The sequence below is a fragment of the Nomia melanderi genome, chromosome 11 (assembly GCF_051020985.1).
Source record: "Nomia melanderi isolate GNS246 chromosome 11, iyNomMela1, whole genome shotgun sequence".
NCBI lineage: Eukaryota > Metazoa > Arthropoda > Insecta > Hymenoptera > Halictidae > Nomia > Nomia melanderi.
In genome coordinates this window covers 17,940,384-17,965,283 of record NC_135009.1, presented here as the reverse complement: position 1 = coordinate 17,965,283, position 24,900 = coordinate 17,940,384, and the positions used below count along the sequence as shown (strand labels likewise).

The 24,900-nt window shown below is 42.8% G+C and overlaps 7 protein-coding genes across 24 annotated transcripts in view; 4 read left to right on the top strand and 3 right to left on the bottom strand.

Annotated features, from left to right (window-relative positions):
* Positions 1 to 15: 15 nt before the first annotated feature.
* Positions 16 to 7,492, top strand: Gapvd1 (GTPase activating protein and VPS9 domains 1). 2 transcript variants are annotated; one of them, XM_031988250.2, is made up of 16 exons: positions 16 to 521; positions 682 to 825; positions 918 to 2,265; positions 2,363 to 2,556; positions 2,654 to 2,813; positions 3,149 to 3,322; positions 3,397 to 3,558; positions 3,649 to 3,916; positions 3,974 to 4,053; positions 4,128 to 4,576; positions 4,646 to 5,162; positions 5,225 to 5,457; positions 5,553 to 5,809; positions 5,888 to 6,099; positions 6,405 to 6,790; positions 6,885 to 7,492. In XM_031988250.2, the coding sequence occupies exons 2-16, from the start codon at positions 694 to 696 to the stop codon at positions 7,014 to 7,016; spliced, it is 4,704 nt and encodes a 1,567-aa protein (XP_031844110.1). In that variant the 5' UTR covers positions 16 to 521; positions 682 to 693; the 3' UTR covers positions 7,017 to 7,492. The 2 variants fall into 2 exon arrangements, with proteins under 2 accessions (XP_031844110.1, XP_076227955.1); XM_076371840.1 differs by having other exon boundaries at positions 3,956 to 4,053.
* Positions 7,493 to 8,261: 769 nt separating this feature from the next.
* mRpL46 (mitochondrial ribosomal protein L46) lies at positions 8,262 to 10,839 on the top strand. Of its 5 annotated transcripts, XM_031988267.2 has the most exons (5): positions 8,264 to 8,701; positions 8,818 to 8,832; positions 8,890 to 9,156; positions 9,243 to 9,379; positions 9,464 to 10,839. In XM_031988267.2, the coding sequence occupies exons 1-5, from the start codon at positions 8,665 to 8,667 to the stop codon at positions 9,734 to 9,736; spliced, it is 729 nt and encodes a 242-aa protein (XP_031844127.1). In that variant the 5' UTR covers positions 8,264 to 8,664; the 3' UTR covers positions 9,737 to 10,839. The 5 variants fall into 5 exon arrangements, with proteins under 5 accessions (XP_031844128.1, XP_031844127.1, XP_031844129.1 ...); XM_031988268.2 differs by lacking the exon at positions 8,818 to 8,832 and having other exon boundaries at positions 8,262 to 8,388; XM_031988269.2 differs by lacking the exon at positions 8,818 to 8,832.
* On the bottom strand, positions 8,998 to 11,382 carry LOC116432011 (18S rRNA (guanine-N(7))-methyltransferase). Its single transcript, XM_031988261.2, has 5 exons — positions 11,232 to 11,382; positions 11,132 to 11,169; positions 10,856 to 11,034; positions 10,349 to 10,775; positions 8,998 to 10,257 (listed from the first exon to the last, which is right to left on the bottom strand). Exons 1-5 carry the CDS (start codon positions 11,268 to 11,270, stop codon positions 10,113 to 10,115), a joined length of 828 nt encoding a protein of 275 aa, XP_031844121.1. The 5' UTR covers positions 11,271 to 11,382; the 3' UTR covers positions 8,998 to 10,112.
* A 922-nt stretch (positions 11,383 to 12,304) lies between these two features.
* Positions 12,305 to 14,634, top strand: Vta1 (vesicle trafficking 1). Its single transcript, XM_031988257.2, has 5 exons — positions 12,305 to 12,448; positions 12,556 to 12,993; positions 13,072 to 13,257; positions 13,329 to 13,559; positions 13,632 to 14,634. Exons 1-4 carry the CDS (start codon positions 12,340 to 12,342, stop codon positions 13,478 to 13,480), a joined length of 885 nt encoding a protein of 294 aa, XP_031844117.1. The 5' UTR covers positions 12,305 to 12,339; the 3' UTR covers positions 13,481 to 13,559; positions 13,632 to 14,634.
* On the bottom strand, positions 12,624 to 17,568 carry LOC116434303 (putative acetylcholine receptor chaperone). Its single transcript, XM_031992989.2, has 4 exons — positions 17,187 to 17,568; positions 15,889 to 16,027; positions 15,527 to 15,633; positions 12,624 to 15,462 (listed from the first exon to the last, which is right to left on the bottom strand). The coding sequence occupies exons 1-4, from the start codon at positions 17,295 to 17,297 to the stop codon at positions 15,349 to 15,351; spliced, it is 471 nt and encodes a 156-aa protein (XP_031848849.1). The 5' UTR covers positions 17,298 to 17,568; the 3' UTR covers positions 12,624 to 15,348.
* cno (adherens junction formation factor afadin) overlaps positions 16,020 to 24,900 on the top strand; it is a 28,515-nt gene continuing 19,634 nt past the window's right edge. For 2 of the 12 annotated variants that reach the window (XM_031988342.2, XM_031988332.2), the window contains exon 1: positions 22,649 to 22,996. In XM_031988342.2, coding sequence (XP_031844202.1) covers positions 22,806 to 22,996 — 191 coding nt within the window. In that variant the 5' untranslated portion in view covers positions 22,649 to 22,805. Of the gene's footprint in view, positions 16,784 to 21,475; positions 21,592 to 22,034; positions 22,167 to 22,647; positions 22,997 to 23,034; positions 23,402 to 23,508; positions 23,741 to 24,900 lie in introns of those variants that run through there. The other 10 variants (XM_031988337.2, XM_076371832.1, XM_031988339.2 and 7 more) reach the window with 9 other exon arrangements.
* FLASH (FLICE-associated huge protein) lies at positions 17,969 to 21,488 on the bottom strand. Of its 2 annotated transcripts, XM_076371842.1 has the most exons (4): positions 21,341 to 21,488; positions 21,064 to 21,260; positions 20,557 to 20,939; positions 17,969 to 20,478 (listed from the first exon to the last, which is right to left on the bottom strand). In XM_076371842.1, exons 1-4 carry the CDS (start codon positions 21,401 to 21,403, stop codon positions 18,230 to 18,232), a joined length of 2,892 nt encoding a protein of 963 aa, XP_076227957.1. In that variant the 5' UTR covers positions 21,404 to 21,488; the 3' UTR covers positions 17,969 to 18,229. The 2 variants fall into 2 exon arrangements, with proteins under 2 accessions (XP_076227957.1, XP_031844206.1); XM_031988346.2 differs by having other exon boundaries at positions 17,969 to 20,939.

Genomic DNA, 24,900 nt, shown 5'->3' with positions numbered 1-24,900 from the left:
GTACATATATATGTATATATATATACACATATAAATAAGTAAGGAGGTGAAATTGCCTTTGCACAGCAAAATCGATATCTTCGACCTTTAATTGAATATCTTTTTTCTTTCTTCACATATCGAAACGCTTGGATGATCGAAAATCGCGTACTGTGTATCGATACCTAGTTTTCGATTTAAAGTGCAAGCACAGCCATTTGTCGAAGAAAATTCTAACCTAAAACAGAAAATGTTCGTGCGTCAGTGGGAGTGTTGTTTCGAGATAAAAAGGACAACAATAAAGAACCGTGATTTTTTGAGAAAGATTTAATCGAAAATCGTTGAAATACGTTTACTTGAAGTAGAAAAGAGTTTTACATTTTAGAACAGTACAGAATTTTGATAAAACCTGTTTGTTACGATTTCGCTTTTGTACTTGGCAACATTTGTGCTATTCTGCTTGAGTGTGTTTTCTAGCCATTTCGTAAAAAGTTTGTTTACACAAGGAGATAGAAAGAAATATCTGTTTTTAATCAATACAGGTTTGTTGATTGTATCGGTTCGACCGTGCCATGCTACTTTCATATCGACTGCAGCGATATTGTATAAAAGTTTCAAGATTGCAAACATTTGAATAAACTTTAATAGAATCGGGTGAAATTAATTGGCATTCTTCTTACACCGTGTTATTCGTTTTTACAGGTATGCTAAGTAATGTCGTCTGCAAACAGCATAGAATCCTTGGGATCGCTGCAGTGGGATATGATCGAATTAGCCAGTCATCTACGTCAGGAACGATTGTTTGTCAGTTCTGAACAGCAAAATTTGCAAATACTGAACGAGAAGGTACATCTTGAACGGCGATTAATGGAAAGACCGGATAGCCCATAGATATTACGGAACAGTAGCAATCACGAGTATCGTGTGAATGTTTTTAGGTGTTGTACGCTTCGTCGAATTTGGCTCAACAAGCATGGATCACGGCACAGCAGAGAGTGAATCTGAATCGACTGATAATGTCTAGACCCGATTGTACGCCGGCGTCCTGTTGTCAAAAAGCAAATACATTGGAAAATTCGCACTTTATAGATGCATACAAATATCTACGTTACCAGGCCTGTTTATCGTACGGAGAATTCTTGGGAGCGCTTAGGAAGTCTCCTAAACTGGTTGCTTCGTGTTTAGTGGAGGGAGAAAAATTATTACCAGATTCGGTGCAAAATATCGTACAATCACTGGCAGCAGGTTTATACGGTAGTTGCTTGTTACCGGAGGATAAAATTCTAGTGTTAAAGCTGCTGAGACATCTGATGTTGCTACAAATTGTTCCATCGGATAATCCTCGAAGGTTGCTCAGACACGGGACCTGCGCTTTTTCTAGGTTTTACTCGGTCTTTCATGAGAGCGTTTTTTCGGCTAAGTTTTTCTTGACTGCTGCTTTACATAATCCTATTGTACAGTTACTAATGGAAGATGAAATGTTTCTCGACATCGACCCGGACAAGGCACCCATAAGGTTCCCGCCATCCGAAAGATTGAAAAAATTTGGTAAAGAGGGTACCCCCGAGTACGATGCCAAGTTGCAACGTCACAGATTATGGACTATCAATTCTTTGTTTCGAATAACGCAAAGATTCATAGTCAGCATACGGGAGAATATGCACTGTTTCCCAAGCAGCGTTTGTTGGTTGGTTAGACAAATGGCGGGTCTTTTGGGGAAAAATGGGAACATTGACGCAAAGGAGGTTCACGCGATGTGCACCGACTTGGTTTTCACATATTTCATATGTCCAGCGATAGTGAATCCCGAACCGTATGGTATTACGGACGCCCCTATCAGCTACGTTGCGAGATTCAATCTGATGCAAGTTGGACAAATTCTGCAAATGCTCTCTCTAATGAAATATCAAACGGTAGACGGGAAAACGTTCGATCTTTACCGAAAATTCGACAAGGATTCTGTTTCGTCGATAATAGATGTGATGGTGGACAGCGCTACGGAAGAACTCGAAGATGAGCCTAATATCATTGATAGTAACAAGCTGCGAGGACTTTCTCGTTCCGCTGCTTTGTTCACAGAAACAGAGTTGAACACGCTGATTATATTTCTGCAAACTGTAGCTGCGGACACTGCAGTCGAAAACGATGGACAATCGAATGTGTTGGATGCGAAACAGTTGGTCGATATGCTGTCTCAGTTACCTCCCGGTTCATTGACAAGTAATAAATTGACTAATAATATTTGCGTTGATACTACCAATAGACGCGGAGGTTTCTTAGGAAAAGGTGAAGACGCTGTGCTTTTCGATGCTCTTTCTTTCGGTGGCTTCTCATTCGTGAAATGTGTACTATTTGTAATTTGCGAAACTTTGTTTTACTCCAGGGAAAGGACTCGGAGTAAGAGTGTCGTCGTCATCGTCGTCGTACTCGTCGAATGCGACCAACGACGGAGGAGACGAAGTGAACGGTGTCTCGACTCCCGAAGAGGAGTCTGCCGACAAGAGTTGTCAAGATGTCCTCGTGATTCCTTTTGGGCCGAACACAGGAGAATTCGTGGGACTTCTTAGCGAACAGAAAGTACATAGAATCATTCATCTCTGACGGTATACGCTGTAAAGTTTCGTTTGTCCAAGTTTTCGGTGTATCATCGTCCCGTTTGTCTCGAATAATGCAGGTGCTGTGTACAGAACTCGAGAATAATATGGAAAACGGGCCGGTTACACTGAACCTTTCGGATGCAATGAGAAATGTGCACGACACACGAGAAAGTTGTAGCGTCGAGCGTATCGAGACGCAAGAGAAGAAGACACGATTCTCGTTATCCCACAACGAAGGTACTTGTATTGAAATGATTCGTGTTTGATCTAATAATATGCGAACGTACACATACGAACACGAATCTTATTCTAAACAGACGTATGTGGTTTGTCGCGGTCGTTGCGGTTTGTAGTATATATACGCAGTCGAGCGCGTCGATAATGTCTTCCAGATGAGAACCCGAGCTTTTCGTGCTTCGTCCACGTTCATTGGGGTAAACGATGCCCGGTAGTTTGTTCCGTTGCAACGGCTGTGAACGAAGGTAGAAGGTAGAGCAACGTTTGGAAGGCATTAATCTACTCGACTGCGCATCCTTGTACAAGGAACTCGCGTTGACGTGAAATACTGTTAGTTTTATTTGAAAGCTTCATTGGAAACACATCGGATAACTTGGAGGCTGTATCGGAAGCTGCTTCGAACCACAGCGTTGCTTCTTCCCTCGAATTAGAGACGGAAGATCAAAACGATAATTTATCGGATATGGTGTCTGCCAGCGTTTCGGGGCGAGGAACGCCAAATATATCAGGTTCGTTGGTGTGCTCTGGCTAGGATAGCTTTACAGCTTTCCAGCGAAAGACACGAATGTTGATATTTGCGTAGGCCGCGACACGCCGTCCTCTCAGATCACCGAAGGAGACGATGGACGAGCAACCGGCGAAGCGCGACAGATGGATTTGCCTCCACCGAATATACCGACGAAACAAAGCCGGTCCGAAATAGACGACAAGTTTTGCAAGTTTGAGATCAAAAAGTTGATCGAAGGTAATTTAGAAGAGAAATATTGATACGACGATCGAAGGTAGAGGGGTAAGGGAAGTCGCGAATCGAACCGTTGGTTGCTCCATTTTCCAGGGGACGAGACCGTTTCGATGGTGTCCGACACGTGGTCTACGGACGTGCTAGCTTCGGACAGCGAGATGGTCGAGCAACAGGATAAGATAGCGTATCCTCCGTCGGGCGAACCGAACGCTCCAATTTTACCAACAGCGTCGGACTCGATTCCGCAAGCTGTGCTAGATGTCAGCGAAACGGCGTCCGAAGCATGGAGCACCGACGTGTTGGCTAGCGATTCGGAGAGACTGACCGAAGTCGATACCGACGATACCGCCAGTGTCGCAAGGTATAACTCTTTTACCATCCACGTTTAATGCGTGTACAGTGTTGGTCTCACTCGCAGATCCGATGATACCGCGAGATCCGAAATCGAAGTCGAGGCACGCAGCGAGGCAGAGGTTACCGACGAAACATTGTCGCACAGTAAGAATCCTCGCATATCCTTCCATGTCGCGGCAAGGATCTTTACCGTAATCTTGCACTTTATTCCTATCCAGAGCATAGCGTGACCTCGAGCGAGTGCGTGTCGACGATCACCTGCTTCGAAACGATGTCGAGTAACAGGGAGGGTGCGGGATTCTCCGCGACCATTCCGTCGTCACCGGCAACGTCCCCTTCCGCGTCGTCCGCGAATGCGACCGAACGAAACGAGAACGGGACCGATTATCGAGGGAACGCTCTGGAATATGTCGACAAGAATGCCAACAATATCGGTCACATTACGGATTACGGTAAATCGCTGGGCGAGGACACGTTGGTTCATCTGATAGACAAACTTCACATCGACGATGGGAAAAGTCAGATGGAACGTCAAACGAGCTCGTCTCACAATCATATCGGGATCGCAGCTGTTACGCCGGCCTTGCTGCTGGCCAATCATCTCTCGCCGCCGGTTCTGTCGAGTTCGGAAAAATCGCAAAACGCCGAATTGACGTTGAAATCGGAGGTCTGTGTTTCTCCACTTGTCGTTGCTTTCCGAGCCCGAGTCGTTCAACTGTGTGTTATGTTTGTCTAGGGACTGGGAAACGGCATCGCCTCGGTCGGTTCGACCGTCAACGAAAGATCTGGCTCGGAGAGCGCCGTCGGACTGAGCACTGGCAGTTTAACGTCGAACAGTAGCAGTTCTAGCTCCGAGTCTCGAACAAAGAATGTAACGAATTCGGCGTTGACGTTGTCGGGAGGCGCGTTGGTGAACGGAAACTGCGAACTGATCGATACCAGCTCTACCAACGATTCTCCGAAACCCATCATGTCCAGTGGCGCGATTCCGAAAAGTATTAGCTTCGACATGACGGCTGAACGCGGGGACAAGGAGCTGTTGGACGACGAGCAAAAGAACAAAAGAGGTTTCTTCGGTAAATTGAAAATGTCTCTGAGGAATCGCCGGGGCAAGACGATCCGTGGCACCGATGACAATATCGGCAGATGTTACGATCGAGAGGCCGCCGGAGAGAGCGTCGATGTAGGGCGACACAGACTGCGAAGAATAATGTCGGAGGATGTAACGTCGACTTCTTGCAACGTGACCATTGGTAACTATCGCCTTGCTTCGAACATAGGAAAGGACAATATACACCTTTGAACGACCTTTTAGACAGCACAGACGACATTTTGGCGAAATACAGGAGGAAACCAAGCGCGGCGAGTGACACGGCATCGATCGAAAGCAACCAATCTCGTACGAAAGAAACGGCGGAGGACGAAAGATTGCTCATCGATCCGAACAACGTGGAGTTGTCGTACGCGTTCGCGGATGCAAAGAGGAAGCTGCGCATGGTGCTTAGTACAGCGGACCTTCAACATATCCCTTGGACCGCTACAACCGAGGTAGTATTGTATGTTTATGATACTCGTAATCGTTTCACCACGGAAAATCTGGCCCGCTCGAAGCGTTAAAAGACGCGGAGATGGTTTTGTTTCAGCGAAACACGTGGTCACGAAAAGAAAACGAACTGGTCGCTTTTCTGCAGCTACAGCTGGCGGAAGCTATCAATTTACAAGACAGAGCGTTGATAGCTCACCTGCACGAAACATTGCGCTGCGTGCGATTGTTTAACGACGACGGATGTAGGAAGTTGTTCAAATCTTTACGCGAAGAGTATCAAAAGCGATCGCCTTACATCGCATACTTGATTCGATGTCGACAAGGTTTACTCTCGACTGTGGCCCATTTGGACAGGTATTATTTTCTCCTCAATTTCAACAAGATCCGCGCTACTAAGGCACAACGATTCACATACTTTGTAATTGCCCGAAGGTTGTGCATCAGAGTAAAGTGTGATCGTGATGCCGTCAACAATCACCTCGTATCCGTTTGCGTGCGGGTCTTTTTGGAGAAAAGAGAGTCGCTTCTCTCACGGTTTTGCGACGAATTCAAAAAGCTCACGCTGGCAGACGAGAAACAAGATTTGGTCGATAATTTCCTGGGAGAGGTCCACGCTAAAATGGACAATGATCCGATATGGCAATGTAAATAATAATCACCGTTCACGAATATTACGCGTCTTGTACCAGAATGCTCGCACGATACGAACAGCACAGAGTTCGGAGAAGCCTCTCGCTGGGTCTCGCTTTTGTTCGTTGCTTTGATTCGTCGCTTTGATTCGTCGCTTTGACTCGTCGCTTTGACTCGTCGCGCATTGGGGCGAGTAACGCATCGGTGTCGAAAATAAGGTGGGAACGCGAGAGAGAACAATTTCGCAGCAGCATTCTTGTCCGAGACGCGTACCAGTACTCGTACGGTTTATCATAATTATGCGCCGTCGTATTCGTAGGCGCGAGTGAAAATCAGCTGGCGTTGGCCAGAGTTGTGGTGGAAAGGACCGTAATGGCGCGTGTCTATCACAATGCTCTTTATCCAAACGGAGACGGAGACGTTTACAGAGATCAATTGCTTCACGATCATATTAAGAAACTGGCGAAACTTGTCACCCCCAACCACAAAGATCTACGTATTCCGAAGATATATCATTACGAATGTCCCTGGCCTTGGGCTCAAGCGGAACTAGCGGTAATATCAGCGTACAAAACTCCTAGAGACAAGTTGCAATGTGTCTTTCGTTGCTCCACCACCATTATGAATTTGCTTTCAATGGCAACCGAGAGAGGAGTACCCGCGGCCGATGATCTTATTCCTGTTTTGGTCTACGTTATTATCAAGGTCAGTCGTATGTCGACTCTTCCACGTATCGCGCGCGGTGACCGCCGTCTGTTCGAATCGTTTAAACTACTCGTTCTTCTTACCGCTTTTCCAGACTAATCCGCCATCCTTGCTCTCAACTATACAATATGTGGATAGCTTCTATGGAAATCGATTAGAGGGCGAGGAACAGTACTGGTGGACGCAATTCTGTTCCGCAATTGAATTTATAAAGACGATGGATTAACTTGTGTTCTTTTAATAACACAATACCGTTGGAAGTGTAGAAATAGTGTATAATAATTTGCATCATCTTTGTTGTCGTTGTCGTCAGAATAATCATAGTTTTGTAGTCATCGTAATTACTATTCTTCTCTTCTTCCTGTGCGTTATTACAGCATTATTCCAGCGTGGATACAGCCAGTCGTCGGCGGCAACAATATCGTTATCGTTATCGTTGCTATCGCGCTACTGTTGTTTCTAATTATTTTTTCCTTCTGCAACCGCTGCTACATTTACCGCTGTACAGCCAACATTACCAGTTTTACTTTCATTGATTGTTTCATTCGTTATTAGCTTCGACCTGTTATAAATATTACTGTCAGTGTCGCTATTAAATTGTTTTCCTTTCCAGTTGTTATTATTCTTATAAATACTATCGTGGTAGCACTATAAATACTGCTACCACTGCTATTATTTACAAGTAAATGGATTTATTTCTTCTGTTGCTGTTTTCATTGTTTATATTGCAGAATATCATTCTTCGAGCATCAACTATTTGTTGCACCGCTACAAAATTGAATTTTATTCGTATATATCTTAAAAGCAATAATACAATTATACGATATACGTATGTATGTGTATGTATATATATATATATATATATATATATATCTATGCAAGAAGCTTTATCAACTTTTTCTCTCTTTTTTTCTCGCGTTTTTTCTTTCCTCTTTACATTATGAACAAACATATCGGTTAACGAGCGATTACGAGACAAGCATATTAATTTCTGCATCAAATTTTCATTCTATTGAGAATTATCCCAATAACAGGTATCCACCTTGTAACGATATCACAGTCAAAAGGTTCAAGTATACAACTTACTGCTGTGTACATAAAGAAAACGTTTAAAAGGAAAAGAAATTCATCAAACTATTAATACCAAATAGTTACATAATATGTAACTAAACATATCCACTCGAACATTCTTGTAGGATTATGGAAATATTCGAGTAATCGGTGCCTCGCGTGAAAAGTTACTTTCTCCATACCCACTTTTACTCGAGCAGCTCCTCGAGTAGAGGTAACGGGGGAACGCTATTTTATGAAATGAAAATTTGAGAAATACGATAATGTCATCTAAAACCAGAACTGTCGTACCAATTGGCTTTAATAGATTGGACTCGTTGCTAATAGATGGTGTTACGAATTCAATGAATATAACGTGTTGGCGTGTATCACGAGCGGTTACCACTTTTATCCCTTCCACTGTCTCGTTGTTCATCAGCGGGTATCCCTCGACAACCCCGCATCCACCGCGGAACCCGACGGTAACGCCAAGGAGGGGGTAATGCTGTTCCCCTCAATTTCCCCGATCCGGCCAACACCGACCACGAGTAAGCTATCGATAACCAAGATACAAGGGGCTTTTCTAATTTCTACTGATACCCTTCCAATAACGGGAATTGGACCAACGACTGTATAGCTAGCCCTCTATAAGCAACTTTTTCATTTACATTTGAACACTTTCAATAATTTATCGAGTCTCGAGTATAGTATTTGCGCATTTTGTGTACCGTACTCCATTGAAATTGCGTGCGTCGCTGAACGCTCTTTAATCTTTTGTAATTTTGTGAAATTTCTCAGTCAGGGATGCATAAAATTGTGTAAAAATGTTAATGAAAGTTTTAACGTTTCATACGCTAAAAGGTAAGTTACTTTTCATTGATTTTCATCTGTTACTACCAGACCAAGTAGTATTATTACGATGAACGAATATGGACTGCATAGGAATAAGATCACAGAAATAATTCCTTGAAATACAGAAAACTTCTATGCAGGTAATCCGTCAACGGCGAAGGTTATATCTCGATTATTGTCACAAGCCATTGTTAAAGGTAAAAAAGAATGGGACTTGTTGAGTGCTGTTTGTTTGGAACGTCACCCAATTATTACAAAGCCAATGGAAGATATAGAAGCAAGATACCAAGATATGTTACGACAAATCGAATTTGAGAATAGTTTATTGTCCGAGACCGAAATACAAATGAAATTTAAAGAAAATCTGAATCAGAAAGCTGTGCCTTCGGGTACAAATATAGAAGATATCATGGCATCTAACAAAAAGGAACTAATGGCATTTAAGTTTGCACCACGAATAAATGGTATGTAATCGAAAATAATTTCATTAATTTTATAGCATCAAATTTTTTAAAACAAACACTACATCTTGCTCTTTAAATTATAAAAGCGGATGAAGGTAAAGTTGTATCTTTACAACGTAAATTAGATAAAACTTTAGTGTTATTGGTGGAAAAGCAATTAGGAAACACTAATGTATGGATTCCGCCTCAAAGTATACGTAAAAATACAGAGTCTATGATAGAGGTATGTATAATACATTTTGTATGATTTTTATAAAAATATGATAGAATAATTCGTTTAATGTCCATTTCTTTGTTTTTCTTTCAGACTGCACAGAGAACTGTTCAAGAACTTTGTGGTAATAATATAAAAGTACACTTTTATGGTAATGCACCAATTGGATTTTATCAATACCAATATCCGAAAGATATAAGACTCAAAGGGAAATACGGAGCAAAGATTTTCTATTTCTTAGCAAAATATATAAGTGGTGATATTTCTCCTAATTTAAATCACTGTTGGCTGGATAGGGAAGAACTGAAGGAAACTGTACACCCTAAGCTTCACGAGAGTTTGTCTCAATTCTTGTTACCCGAATAAGTTGAAAGTTGATGTGCCATAGGCGATTGAGACGTTACAAAGCATCTTCAATTTTCATTGAATTTGTTTCAGAAATAAAAGCTATAAAAAGTGTTCAATTATTAGGTGTTACTTGAACTCTATAGATTGGAATTGTTTGGAATTTGGATAAATTTTATGTTTGCAAAATTTCTTATATTTGCACGAATTTATATCCGTTTGTGTTTTGAAAATTATGAAATTGAAAACAAATAAGAATAATTGCAAAGTGTTTATACTATACAAGTATTCTAGGAGTATGCATATATGTACAGCATCGATATATGCGGTAGACCATCGAGTCGAAGCTATAAACGTAACAAGATGTTTCGTATAAAAAATATATGTAAAATTTTTATTAGAATCTACCGCATCTTCTCCTTCCAGTGTATTTTGAATCCGCTGGAACCTTCTTTCCCTGTTTTCGTCGTCTTTCTTTTTTCTCAGCAATCCAATCCCTGCTCTTTTTTAATGGTTTACCTCTAGCTTTCTTAATTTGCTCTCTACGAATGAAAGGACAAAAAGAAGTATATACGGTATTGAAAGTGACTAAAAGATTGATAAAATTTAAAATGTCGATAAAAAGCAATCAACCTTCTGGATGCATAAGAAATAGCTGTATCCGCATCATTTACACCTAAAGCTTGTGGAAGAACCATGGGTCCTCCAGTCATTAGAACCAAAAAGAATTTCTTTGCTTTAGTACTATTGGGAAAATCCACTACAACACCACCGTAAAAGCCAGCCTTTGTAGCTTGCGCTGTGACTAATTCGATTTGTTCATTGTTTTCAGGGTAAAACTGAAAAACAGCTCTAGCAGATCTCGATAAACACGAATACAAGGTGGAAAAGAATTGATAAATACGCTTTGATGGTTCGTGTGAACTTTTATCAGCATTGCATAACCATTGTAAAGCAGAAATACTGACTGCTCCATCGAAACTTCCTGCTCTGAATGGCATTCCCTGACCCATATCTCCCAAAATTAAATCACCATCGACTTCTCTTTCCAAAGCTACACCTGTAAATATGATACTGATAAGTTTAAATATAATCAGACGATTAGGAAATGATATACAGATAAAGATTTGTTTTATTTGCCTAACATTGCTGTAGATATATCAATTCCAATCCATACATGCCCATATTCTTCAATAACGCTACCACTCAGACCAGAACCACATCCGATATCTAGAAGTAAGGCGGTTTTATCTTCCGATAACAGAAGAAGCTCTATGGCACGTCTGCACATTTGCTCTTGTATTTCTATCATTCGAGAACTGTACAATTGTGAGTATAGATTAATAATTATCTATATAGAAAAGAAAAAAAGGCAGAAAAAATGAATATGCACAAATTGATAGAAAAGACCTTTACCTTTGCGTATACTTTTGAGCTTCGGATTCATTGTAGAACTGCAAGAAAGAAAGCACAGTCAAATCGGGGATTACAAAGTAATTAATAAATGAATTCTTACCACATCAGGTGGAGCCGAATGTTCTGGACGTCGCGACATTTTTCTTTTTCGTTACTTCTACGTCGATTCGTTTTTTTTGTTCATGAAACCATCGATAATTCAAATTGTCATGTATCACCATAAATATTACACACGTGGTTCATTTTTGAACGAATCGACATTTACACCATCGAATACGGTATACTTATAGATTCGAGGCCTAAACAGATATTTCGTGCAGTGAAATTTTGTGTAACGAACATTTATGATAATCGGTGAATTACATAATGAAACTGTAAAGCAAAATAGTGTCGGGAAAGTGAATAATTTAAAAAATAAATGTATTCGTAGATACGTTTATATCTATAGATGAATGAAAACTCTATTGTATAGTAAGTATCGTATTCTATAAACTGACATGTTAAAAATATCAAGCACCTGCTCACTTAAGTAAACACTTATATTCGGAATAAAGCATAGAAAAGTAAATACTTGTAGAATCTAGAGTTTAGAAGAATCGTCAAACTCTTACGGTTTTGCTCTTGCAATTTCGAGTTTTCGTTTCGACTCTTGACTATGTAAAAATTCGAACCGTTTGTTAATCTTATCCGGTATCGAGCAGATTTTTGATATTGAGCAATGTGAAACAATATTCGAGCGCACTCTACTGGAATGAGACTGTCGGTAAAAAGATACTTACCGACACGCAGTTTATTAAATGTTTGATACACAGTTGCGCACAAGTCGTACATAGGCATGTATGTATTTGTGCATTGAGAAAATGTGTGCTGTTAACTTTAAAGGGAATTGACGCACCACAGAATTGTCATCATAGAATTTTTTACTTGTCACTATCTGAATCGTTTTAAACGGAAAAAGACTCGCTTTAAATTTCAGGAAGACAAGGTAAGTTAATAAAGTGACCAAGCTGTTGAATAAACAGCTTGGCAAAACATGAAACGGTTGTTCTGTAAACTGTTATTAAATTAATGAGGTTTATTTACTCTAGTTTTCGCAAACGACTCTCGGAAACGAAAGATACCCGCAACATAAGAGAATAAGTGGTTGCACGGCAATACGAGGAGAAATAAAAACATTTGAAAGAGGGATAAATCGTTTACTGAGCAGTATGGTTAACCTAGATTTACCGGAGATTCCACCGTCCTTGAAAAGCATACAACAGTATTTAAAAATAGCAGCCACTCATGACCAACGAGATCTTGTTGTCAGTTATTGGTGTAAGTATATTTGATCTCGATACGAAATTGTACAATACCATAAACTATTGCATGGTTTTAAAATGTAATTGTAGAATATAATAAGAAACACAACAATATAATTATAGGTCGCTTATACGCGCTTCAGACAGGATTAAAACTTTCGACTAAAACAGTGAAAGAAACTAATTTTCTATTGAAATTGATGCATTGGTTAGAAACAACTAAACAGGAATCACGAGAGAACGAAGCGATTACAAACGACGTAGCCGCGCAAGCGCATTTAGAAAATTGGGCGCTCAAGCTTTTCCTCTATGCGGATAAAAATGATAGAGCTGGCAATTTCAACAAAAGTATAGTTCAGAGCTTTTATATCGTGGGCCTGTTGTACGATGTTTTGACCGTGTTTGGCGAACTGAGCGAGGAAGCCACGCAAAACAGGAAGTACGCTAGATGGAAAGCTACGTATATTCATAATTGTTTAAAGAATGGTGAAATACCGATACCTGGACCCATAGAAGATGGTGCAAAACATATTGATTCAGGTGACAATAGCATGGATAAAGGTATTTGTCGCTAGCCATTATAACGTATCGTTGTTAAGATAATTTTGATTAATAAAAAACGGGTTATCAATGTTGTAGACACGGATGATGTTTCCGATTCGGGAAAAGTAGACGAAGGAGAAGCGTTTGTAGATTCAAACAGGAAGAATAACGTTCACGACACCGATTCGTTCGATAGAACAAACAGTATGCGCAACGAAGGAGACATAGGGCAACAGCCTTCCGAGATGAAAGACGATTACCGTCCGTCTACGGAAACAGAAGGTAGTACGCAAAACAGTAATTCTGTCGATTCGTGTGCAATTACTTGAACGATAAGAGCACGTATTCGTTAGGAGGAGTTGACTTGTCATTGGACCAAATGAACAAGGCACAGAAATTTATCAAATGGGCTGGAAGTGCTTTAAATTACGATGATGTACCTACAGCCGTGCTAAACCTTCGAAAAGCTTTGAATCTGTTGACCGTTGGTAAAGAGGAAGAATAAACGAAATGTAGCCATAGTTTGCGTTAAAAGGAATATTCGCTTGGTTACTTTGTTCTTACGTTGACTCTAATGTAAACACGTACGTTTTCAATGTGATTATGAAAAAAGTAAAAATTATAAATTATTTATTGAACCGTTTATGTCGTTACAGAGAGGTCGAAAACGGAGGTTGTTTTTTTCTCGCCACACGAGTACTCGACGCGCTTATCCTTATACATAAAAATACATAAGAAAAAAAGAGACAGAGAAAACGGAAAAGAAAGAAAAAGAGAAAGAGAAAGAGAAAGAGAAAGAGAAAGAAAAAGAAAAAGAAAAAGAAAAGGATGAAAAACGAATCGATGGTTGCATTGGAATTTGTTATCGGTACAGCCGATTATCAAATATTACAGTAATGCTATACAGTACGTATACGAATAAAATTTTCTTTGAACGATATTGCATTGTGGCAAGTGCCAGCGATAAACTGTTTTCCTCTTATTTTCGTTGACGCGAGATAAAGGGATGGAAAATGTGACGAATAGCAGTAAAACCGAAGAGAACATCGATCGTAGGCTAGTTTTTCTTTGTTTATACGATTTTCGCGTATTTATACAATACATCGAATCGTTCGACCTCGCATCTTCGTATTCTATACAAGCATTTTGAAATCGATAAACAAAGCTAAGTACGTATTCAATGCACGTGTGTTTGTACGACGAGTGTGCGTGTTTACGTGTGCAGTACGTGTATATGTATATATGTACGCGTACCTACACATATACATGTATGATTACGATTACGAATTATACGCGCGGTGGCGTAAGTATCATTGTTTGTTTGCATTGAAAATCTGTTGCGGTGGTGTTGTTACGCGGTGAAGAATATTTGTCGATAAGTTTTGCGAGCGGACACCGTGTCGCGGTGAATTTGATTTCTCTGCACTTTCTTTCGTTTCGTTCGATATCTTTGAATATTGGAAATTTAGCTATCTCGCTCGAAAGACACGCTCGACCGTATAGTGCGAACGAACATCGGTGGATGGATGATACGAGGCAAGTAAACACGATTATTCCTACTGGTTCTTCTTTTTGATTGATATATTTAACAATCTCCGTCTAGATTAAGGACATGCTTAAAAAGAAAAGACGAGGAAATAAATAGAGTGCACTGTGAAATGCCGATATTAATTATCATCTAAAGACATATACATCTTAACTCGATATCACGGGAACACATTAATTCGAATGGCAGTTAATACCTTGTGTTTGAGCTAAAGTTTCGTACCAGCCTCCATGGCTAACTAGATTAATACCGCGGACGATTAGGTGACGAATCGAACGTCTACAACACTGTTGTCCTTCCGAAGCTCGACATTCGGATTCGAGGCTCGGAATTGGGAGATGGAGAGAGAGAGAGAGAGAGAGAGAGAGAGAGAGAGAGAGAGAGAGAGAGAGAGAGAGAGAGAGAGAGAGAGAGAGAGAGAGAGAGAGAGAGAGAGAGCCGCGGTCGTTAGGTATCAATGTTTCTTGGGGAAGATCTCGATAGAACGAAGAAAACGCGACGTTGCGAAGAAACACGAGAATGCTTCGGAAGAGTGTACATAGTTGAATGAGTGTATTAAAACGAACACGAAACTTGATTACCGCGCAAGTATCCGCGATGGAGAAGCACGACAAGTTGGACCGTTCTTGGCCGAATCCATCGACTTTCGTTCATAGAAAATGTCTTGGCGGTTCCGAAGGTGGAAGATCGTAAGGCTCTTTTCCCGCATTTGCGACAAGGTTTTAGCGACGCAACCCACCACTGTTGCCTACCGGCATCGTACGCGCAAAGCGTGTCACGGTAACCAAAGTTTCGCGTTAGCGTACACGCGTAAAAGAGTCTCGAGTTCAATCCTGTTTTTTGGTTTTGTCATCCAGACCGTTCGCCGTTATCGATTGAGCATCCTCTCGTCTGAGTTGCCAGTCTATCACCAGGCGCCCCGTCAGCATGAAGAAGAATACCTGAAATAATCGTACGTATCGTATCGTTGCGACGTTCGCTTGGCAATTCTGTTTCTGCTCTTACCAACGCTGGAGCGATCCTCTCGAACTTATCGTTGACCATGTAGTGAGAGTACACGGCCATCAACATCAGCAAGAGTAACACCGCGTTCGATGCATTCTTAATCTTATCTGAAAAGGCAACAGTCTTTTGAGCGATCGACGGAGCAGCGTCCACAGCGTTGGACGTGTTACAGAGCATGTATTCTATTAATGCAGATGACTGGATATAGACGCGACGGTCGAATGGATGGGCAAATGGACGGGTATTCGGATGGGTAAGTGCACGCAACGCGGTGTGCAAAGTGCCGGAAAAAAGAAAACGACAGCAGACGCACGCTGGACCGCGGAGAATGCGACAAGTGGAAAATCAGATTGATCTCTTACGGCTAGGTACTATCGCCATTGCAAGTCCGCAGATGATTTCGAGCGATCCGACAACTCTTCTGTACCACTTGCTCGGTACTTTGAAGTCCAAGGTACCGGATAGAGGAAACACTTTTGCGTACTTGACGTATTCCTTCCTCTGGAAACATAGTGACACGATCGGCTAATGAAAGACTGTATGCAACTACGAGGGAAGGATGACCAGCTGCTAATGGCTGGGGGCACTCGCACGAAGAAAATTATCACAGTTGCTGGCTAGCGAACATCGAACGCTGGCACTCGCGACGATATTTGGCTCATTACCAAAAGGATCGTGGTTTATAACTATAACTTTGGACATTGAGTAACAACGGGGGACGAAAATAATCTTTTCACGAGTCGCATCGAAGGAACCGAATTGCACATTCAGATTTCATCGCATTTCAGAGAAATTTTGCACGTTTCTATCTAGACGAATGGACAAACCGAGCGCGCGCGCGCGACCCTGGAGTCGCGCAACAAGGTGCGACGATTGATATCTCGAGGCAATCTATCTCTCGTTTCGAGTCTGAACCGAATCGATGCGAATTCACATGAAATTGATGCGTTCAATTTTCAAACGTCCCTCTCCCCCTCTCTTTCTTTCGCGTTCGTACAAACTATGGGATAACATACAAGTACCAAGTATCGAAACAAACCGGGTGTTTCTTCCACGGTAGTATTGCTTTCGGTATACTAAAAAAAGAAGGAGCAAGGGGCGCAAACGCGCGCGTCACGATCGGTAGTTTCGATCGCGAGCAGCTACGCAACGAGCAGGAATCGCGTCGTTGAAATAGTCTTTTTCAACTTATTTATTTTCAACGTACTGGAGGCGAGAAGTGGGACGCGGGAAGCGGGAAGCGGGAAGCGCGAAGCGGTAAGAGGGAAGCAGGGAGCAGGGAGCAGGGAGCAGCGAGCGGGGTACGGAATACGCGATAAGGGGTTCGAGATAAGGGAAACGGGAGAAATCGCGGATAAAGGTGAACGCTACAGGAATGCGTTGACGCGTTGCGTTTCACGCAGAGGCGAGAAGAAAGTTTGCGAGACGGTCGACTCGTTTCGAATACGAGGATAAACAACGGGAAACAATCAATCGACCACACGACGTGGGAAAGGTAGGAAAGGAGAGAGATGAACCGGTGCACCAGCTGATAACGGGGCTAGGGTCGAAACCAGTAGGGAAATGCCAATGAAAAGAGAATCGTCGCCGTGATGCACGACCCATGAGATGGGGTGAATTCTGTTATATAATTATCTCGTAAGAGCAAGCTTCGACTCACCAAGTCCTTGTGAAGATCCTTGCTGATGTGCGAAGTCAACTTCATGGTACCGACGAAAACAAAAAATATTCCAAGCAGAACCGAGAGTGATTTTAAGACGATCGAGCCCATATTTCAAGACTGCGAGGCTGTTACCGACACCAACAACACTAGTAGTACGGAAGAATCGATTCGGAATCTGGGCTGGACGAACGACGAGGTGTAGCCGCGAATTCAGGGTGATGCGCGACTTAGGGACGCTCGGTAAACCATCCGCCCCTTACCTATACATATCTATGGATTTTCGAAACTTGTTTTCACCAGCGCTCTGCAGAATTATTCAAAACTTACAAACGACAGCAATGTGCACGATATATCAATGTTCATACTTCCTTTTCTCTCTCTCTCTCTCTCTCTCTCTCTCTCTCTCTCTCTCTCTCTCTCTCTCTCTCTCTCTCTCTCTCTCTCTCTCTCTCTCTCTCTCTCTCTTCTCTCTCTCTCTCTCTCTCCCGCTCGCTCGTTCGCTCTCTCCCCATCTCCCCATCCCCATCTCTCTCTTTCCTTCTTTCTCTGTAGCCCTCGGTTTTGCTCGGTCTATTCCGACTGCGACAGCGCAGAGCGCGTGCGACGCTAAGAAGCTCTGTGTGTCGCGTCGCCGCAGATTACCTTCCGTCCCGTAACATAATTGGTGGAGGTATTGGGATTGAAATCGTAATACGCAAAGCTACTTGAATTTCTAATTGCAACGTTGCTTTCGAAATTCATCGAAATTCCCTGCTTCGGTAATAAATTCAAAACATAGGTAAACTTATTTCATGATATTTATTTGAAGGAAATGGTTAAGTAAATGTCCAACAGATCGGAAACGTAACCTGATCGCATTTCTCATTTGTCAAATACGCGTCGAAGGTTCTCGTTCTCGTCCTATTCGAAATGAAATGTGAAAGAAAGCTGGACATATGTACATATTCTATTTACAGTGTTTTATACAGCGAGAACACACTTGTACGTTCGATGCTTCGACTTGTTGGAAATTACACGGCGAGGGTATAGTCGGTCCCCGATCAGTTCGTATTGGGGCTATGGCAGTTATTTATAAGGACAGTCATGTTTGCGTTATTGTTTGCTAAACACACAGGTTTCTTGCGTCGCGCAAAAACGACTATTTTCCCGTGAACGTTCATCGACGCGGCTTTTGCGTTTGTACCGTTATTAACGGCCGACTTGTTCGACTCGTGTAGTCCTTTTTCCGTCGTACTTTTATCGAGCGCCTTCTCTTTTTCATTCTCGACTTGTTCGTTCAACTTGGCTGAAAGATTTTCGCTGTTCTCTCGTTCGTTCGTTTGATCTTTCTTCGTAACGTTCGGACAATTATTTTCAATATCATCTCGGCGAACACCGATGTTATCGTTATCCTTATCTTCATCCTCGTCCTTATCGATATAATGAATATCGTAAGTAGAATTACCATTAACTTTATCGGCATCGGAATCTTTGAGAACGCTTGTAAAGCAACTTTCGTCGTTACTTTTAACCTTGTCCTTATCACCGCCATTATCGTTATGGTTTTCTTCGGGAAATTGAAAGGGTATGCTTGGAGGAATGTTATCTGTCGCGGAACTATCCGAACTCACCGATATAGTTCCCGTTCCGAAACTCGCCGATCTTCCGTTGGCCGCGAAATCATTGGAATAATTACTTTCTAATGCACTAACGGATCTTTGGGCGGCGCAATTACCGTCTACCGCTAAATCGTTTACATTTTTCGCAGATTCCGTCACTGCAGTCGTCGTTTCGGCAGTTTCAGTCTGACCCGTTCGATCCGAGTCCTCGAGAAGCTGTTGAAACATGACTCCCGATTCAATTGCGCGGAGCTTTGCGTCTGCTTCTCGTTCCGTCCCGTCTCGACGGACCGCGTCGCGTTGCTGATCTTCCAAGATCGTTTCGTCCTCGATAACATCGTTCTTTATCGATTTGTATTCGTTTACGTAATCGTTCGATGCTGCGTCTCTTTCGTCCAGATTCTTTTTCCGAGGATCGTTATCGGAGGTGTAATTGCGAATGAATTTCTCAATGTTCTCAACATTTTCTATGGTCTCGTTGTTTTCGACATTTTCGACAAGTTCGCTCGATTGTTCGTCCAGTGACGCTACAGTCGCAAGACATGCGGCACTCGCGTCTGTTGCCGTTGAACAGTGCGTCGACTCTTTCGCTTTGTCACCAGCATTTTCGCAGCTTTTCTCCTTGCTGGTCGAACAGTCGTCGGTGTTACTGGTCGGTTCATTCGTGACTTGGTCCACGTCGATTTTCGAACATTCCAAATCTTTCTTCCGATCGATTAATTTCTCCGAGGAATCGTCGAGCAGGAGTTTCGTTACAGGAGCTTTGCCGTTCTCCGTAAGTTTCCGTCGATCGATCCTCTCGACAGACTCGTTCGTTTCGACGAGCTTTTCCGATTTTGATGCTTCCGATTGTCGACCGTGTTCGGGAAACTTTTTTCGAACGGATTTCCGATGCGAAGAATACTCGTTACACTCGTCTCGCCTGTTGTCTCGGCGCGTCGTTTTGTCGGAACTTCTCGGTCGGTCTTTTACTCGACATCCGTAATCGTCGCAATGATCCAACAGCTGCGCGTTACAAGTTGAATTTTGTTCACTGGTGGGTTGTTCCGCGGCGTTTTGCGAGTTGCGGGATTCCTTTCTCACCGTCGTCGATTTAACCGTGCCACCGGTACTGCTGCGGCCGTCGTGACGCCTTTCCGATTTCTCCTCGCAACCCGCGTATTTGTATTTGCTTCTAATGTATTTCTCCTCCCGATAATTCTCGCACGAAGGTTGCCTTCCACGCGATCGACGATCCTCCCGCGTTTCATTCGCGCGACAATCTTCCCTGCGTTTAATTCGACGATGCTCGGCGATACTGGGACGATAACCGTGACTCGCATGTTTCTCTTCCGGCGCGATCGTTGAGACGACGGATTTGCAATTCCGTTTCGAGGTACGCTCGCCTGTGTCTCTCTGACCTGTTTTACCAGCAGATTCGACGAACGGAAGATAACTGTGCCTCTTCTCTTCTTGAGCTAACGTGCAACGAGTTTGTTCGGAATCGAAATGTGTCGTGCGTCGCCGTTCGGATTCTATATCGGATAACTGTACGACATTCTCGCATATTTCTTTATTATTTGATCTCGACGTATGTTCTTTCTCCTCGGATTTAAACCGTTTTAAGCAGCCAGACCTGTAGGTTTCGTCGTTTGCTCTCTTTTGTGGAATGTTTGCGACAGAATTCCCCTGGTCTCTCTTCTCTTGATCCGCTGGAAAATGTGTTACGGTAAATCGGTCAGTTTCAGAATATCGCGTTACCGTGGACGATGATTGCATTCCTCTCGTACTCGAAGAATCTGTATTCGCCAGAGAGCCATTCTCTTTGTCGCTTTCAGTGATGTAACCCTCGGTGGTCGGAACCTTGGATTTCTCTGTGAATCTGCTCGACTGCTTTTCTCTTCTTTCCAAGTTCTGTTCGTCGGCAATTCTTTTACGTAATCGTTCACTGAACACTGTAGAAGGCGTGGAGGTGGATTTGCTTAGGTTAGAATGTTTGGTTAGATTGTACGACAAATGTATTTCCAACGATCCGTGTTTATCTTCTCTGGCAGACGAAGATGCTTGGACAGTTTTACGGTGAACAGTTGCAACGGTATTGCTGAAACTGGATGTACAAACACGATCGTTCTTTTTGAAATGTCCACCTCTTCTGAATGTTACATCATCGAGTCTGTAACAATTGAATTGGGTTAGAAAGAATGTTTATATGCACGTACACACACAGACACACGCGCGCGCGTATATATTAATATATATTTGTCGGTCGGGCGACACGAAGAAAAGTTGTTACATACTCTTTTCGCAGGCTATCGATCATCTTATCCTTCCGTGCAATTTCAGCTTTCGCAGTTTTCAGTAATGATACCAAATTCAACTCCAAGTTTTCGTTAACCTTCCGAAAATCTTCCAGTTTTACCGTAAGATTTGCAATTTGTCTCTTTAATTCTGCACATTCTGGAGTAGTATTGTGTTCCGAATGGTTTACTACGAACTAGAGGTATCGCGTATGACTCTCCGATGGAAAAGTTAACCTAATTTCGAAGAAAGAACTATCAAGCACACGATACTCACGTTTTCCTCAAGTTTCTCTCCGAAACTTGGCAGATCTTCGTAAATGTCTATATCGTCCTCCATTGTTGCTCCTTTTTTTATTTTCCAACGCGTCGAGTGATAACGAATTGTAACAGTTTCATCCTGCTGCTTCGAAACAGATGTTCGTGTTTGGAGAACTCGACAGAGATCCTTCCATTCCTATAGACGCGCTACTTGCGCGCGTTACATACGCGAGCGAACAGCAGCATAATCGGGCACAAAAGGAAAGGGTATGTATTACGTAGCGCCTACCGTATCGTAGATATAGCATTGTTCTCCTATTTGTCTATTTTCTCATTTGCTTTTCATCTAATAGTCGAAACGAAAGATGACGGTTGAAAGTGATCGATATCGGTGAAAACGATGCTCGAATGCGTAAGGTAAACGTAACGCGTAGGTGCTTGGATACTCGAGTAACAGAAATAATTCCTGGTATAATTGCGTTACGGGTATATCTCTGATCGTATTAGTTTATTATACGTAACGCAACGTATTTCTACTTATTCAGGGTACTCCAGACAACTATTATCATCGTTGTTGGAACGAGAAATGATTATAGAGAATTCAAGTAGATTCGCGAGTACTTATTTTCTGTTACACTACGAGCGAAATCATGGGGCGACATCTATCGTTGCCGAGAATCACCGAGCGTTGCTTTCCGTTTGTTCGGTAGGTACAGCACGTCGCTTGATTCGCGATCTTGGAGAATCAGGACTACAGAGTTCAGATTTTCTTATGAATTTAGAACATCTCCTCAAGGATTTCTCCATTAGAAATAACAGGCCATTTGACGGATTTCGACACGGTAAGCCAAGTAGGTGGTGTACGAATCTATGCATGTACGTATATTATACTTACTTATCGATGCTGTTCCCTTCTTATGGGAAACACGAAATGCGACGACTGCTACGAGTTTCGGGTTCTCTCAGTCTGTCGTACAATCGGATGGTATCGTCGATCGATTTTCATAAGAATTATACTACACCACTGGCCCCGAAGGGTTGTAAAAACTGGAAAAGATCGAGTCGTTTAGATTGGTTGAAGCTAAACGGAGAAATGAGAAGGGAGGGATGAGAATATACGGAGAATGCAAGTACGCGTATAGTCGTATAGGCGAAATGCTTGCAGAAAATAAGCATATCTCATTAAACGAGATTACTATTCTATACTATTTGCTATTTACTATTTACTATTTACTCGGCTGGGACGCATCGCGCAAGCGTACTCGTGATTTAGACAGTGGTTCTCTGTCACGATGCATTTCGGAAGCAATCGTGTCGCGCCGCGTCGCGACACATTGCTGAAACTATAACGATCGTTTAAAAACCTGTTGGATGCTCGAAGGAATACAATAGATGTGTGTGTGTGTGTGTGTGTGTGTGTGCGCGTGTGGCGTACGTACGTGAACGTTCTAGACTATTTTCCAGACTATTTTGAATCGCGTATGGAGGGTGGTCGACGAGCAAGCGACTGGCGATTCACCGGCCCATTGAAAGTTGATTTTGAGGTGTTTAGTGCGCGATGCGTCGCAGAATCGAGACAGTCTCCGCGAACAGTCTCTCTCGTTGTCCCTGCTCTCGAGTACGCGGTACGTTGCAACGACTCGTGGACAACTCGCGCGGTGCAGGCACGAGGGTACGTACCTTGGCAAGTCGGGAGGGCGCGCGTGCCGCGCATGCGCCCACGTGGGACTCGCATTCGCGTGGACACGAGCACGCGCGCTTGCGCGCACGTTGTGCGATTTCCAGAGCCGTTAGCCCGTGATACTTGTTCGTTTATACTCGAATTATTATGGTGATTGGAATTTCGTTCTCGGACAAGTCGATAGCGAGCGAAACATGTTTGCGCGAGTAGCGAGTGGTTAGGTGTTGGTTAGGTCAGATCCAGAATGCGGTGTGTCTTGGGAATTGCACGTGTAGAACGCGCTTGGTCGAAACAGGTTGTTCCGATTGTCAAAGGGACTGTGCAACCACGAGGAGTGAAATAGGCTTGGAGAAGGTGGGCTGCGTTTCGGAGGAAGAACCGGCCTATTTAACAGAGGTTTGTACGCCTCGACCGACTAACGAGAAGCGTCTTTGTTTAAACTCGGACGAACGATACACCGTACATAGATGTGTACACGTAGAGAGCAGAATATTCTTTTTTATTCCGTAGTGGTGTGTTTGTTGTGTTTGTTGTGTCTCTCGTGTTTCTCGCGTTTCTCGTGTTTGTTGTCCTTGTTGTCCTTGTTGGGTCTGTCGCGTTGCAATCGCGACAACGTGTCCTATATACGATAATCGAGTGTACTGTTGCTCCGTTTACACGACTCTGCTACACGTACGAACTACGCGTACCCACGATTTCGTTCAAGTTTCGGACGATGCTCGAAACTGTTTATACGTACGTAAAGAAATCTACATTTATTTATGTATGTACAGAGCTTTTGAAAAAGACTGTAATTCGTATCCGAAATGCGATCACGAGCAAGCAACGTCTCTTTTTCTTTGTTCGAATTTCGAAATATTTCTCTTTATAGTCTGCATCGGGGTAAAAGTTGTGTGCGTTGAACAGGATCGTTTCGTTATCTGAAAATGAAATTTGTCTGACCGGACACGAGTAGACGAGCGAAGAAAGGAAAGAAAATATTGATGCGTGTCGGTGAAATGCTTTGGAAGGCTTTCTATGGGTATTATCAATGTTTCGCAAGGCAATTTTCGCGACAGTGCCCCAAGGAGAGTTCTTTTCAAGAGTCTTTCAAAAGATTTCGAAATAATGGATGCGAAGTTGTAGCCTGTACACGGTCCGAAATATCGCGAAACGACTCGATGTCGGGACTCGTTTTTCCAGTCGAAAGATTCGGTTGATGGAAATTCGAGGTTTGTTCCGTGGACGGTGTTTTCTTTGGAAAAGCGATTCGTTCGGTCGGTGTTCGGAAGAATCGAGGGTCCGAGGAATAGCGTGGGTATAGAGCGTTCCAGTGTTCGCTGCATAGCTGGTAGTTGGGTACTAGTACGCGTTTGTTGGACAAACTCGAGCGAACGAAACAACAAGCAGGAAACGGTTACTTAAGAGCAATAAACAGACCAGCTCGTTCAAGCATCTACTCTCGACGTTCGACAAGAACGTTTGGCGAGCAGAGCCAAGCAAAGCCAAGCAAACCAAACGAACACCGAGTAGTTTTGGATTTTCGTTGGCTCGTCGGTTTCAGTTTCGATCGCGTAAACGTCAGATTTTGCTAAATTCCTTGCTGTTTGCCGGTCTTGGATCGCGCGTCGTGAAACACGTAAATACCTGCAGCTTGTGCGCGGTGTCTAACGGTATAATACTTAACCAAGTTACGAACGAAGCCATACTATGAAAAGTAAATTCGTTTTGTTAGGTTATCGACGGTACACCCAATGTTGACGAATATTTTGTGGATGATTCGATTCGATTCCGACGAAAAGGAGAATGTGCGCGCGCGCGCGCGCGCGTGTGTGTGTGTGTGTGTGAGAGAGAGAGAGAGAGAGAGAGAGAGAGAGAGAGAGAGAGAGAGAGAGAGAGAGAGACGCGGTACGCCT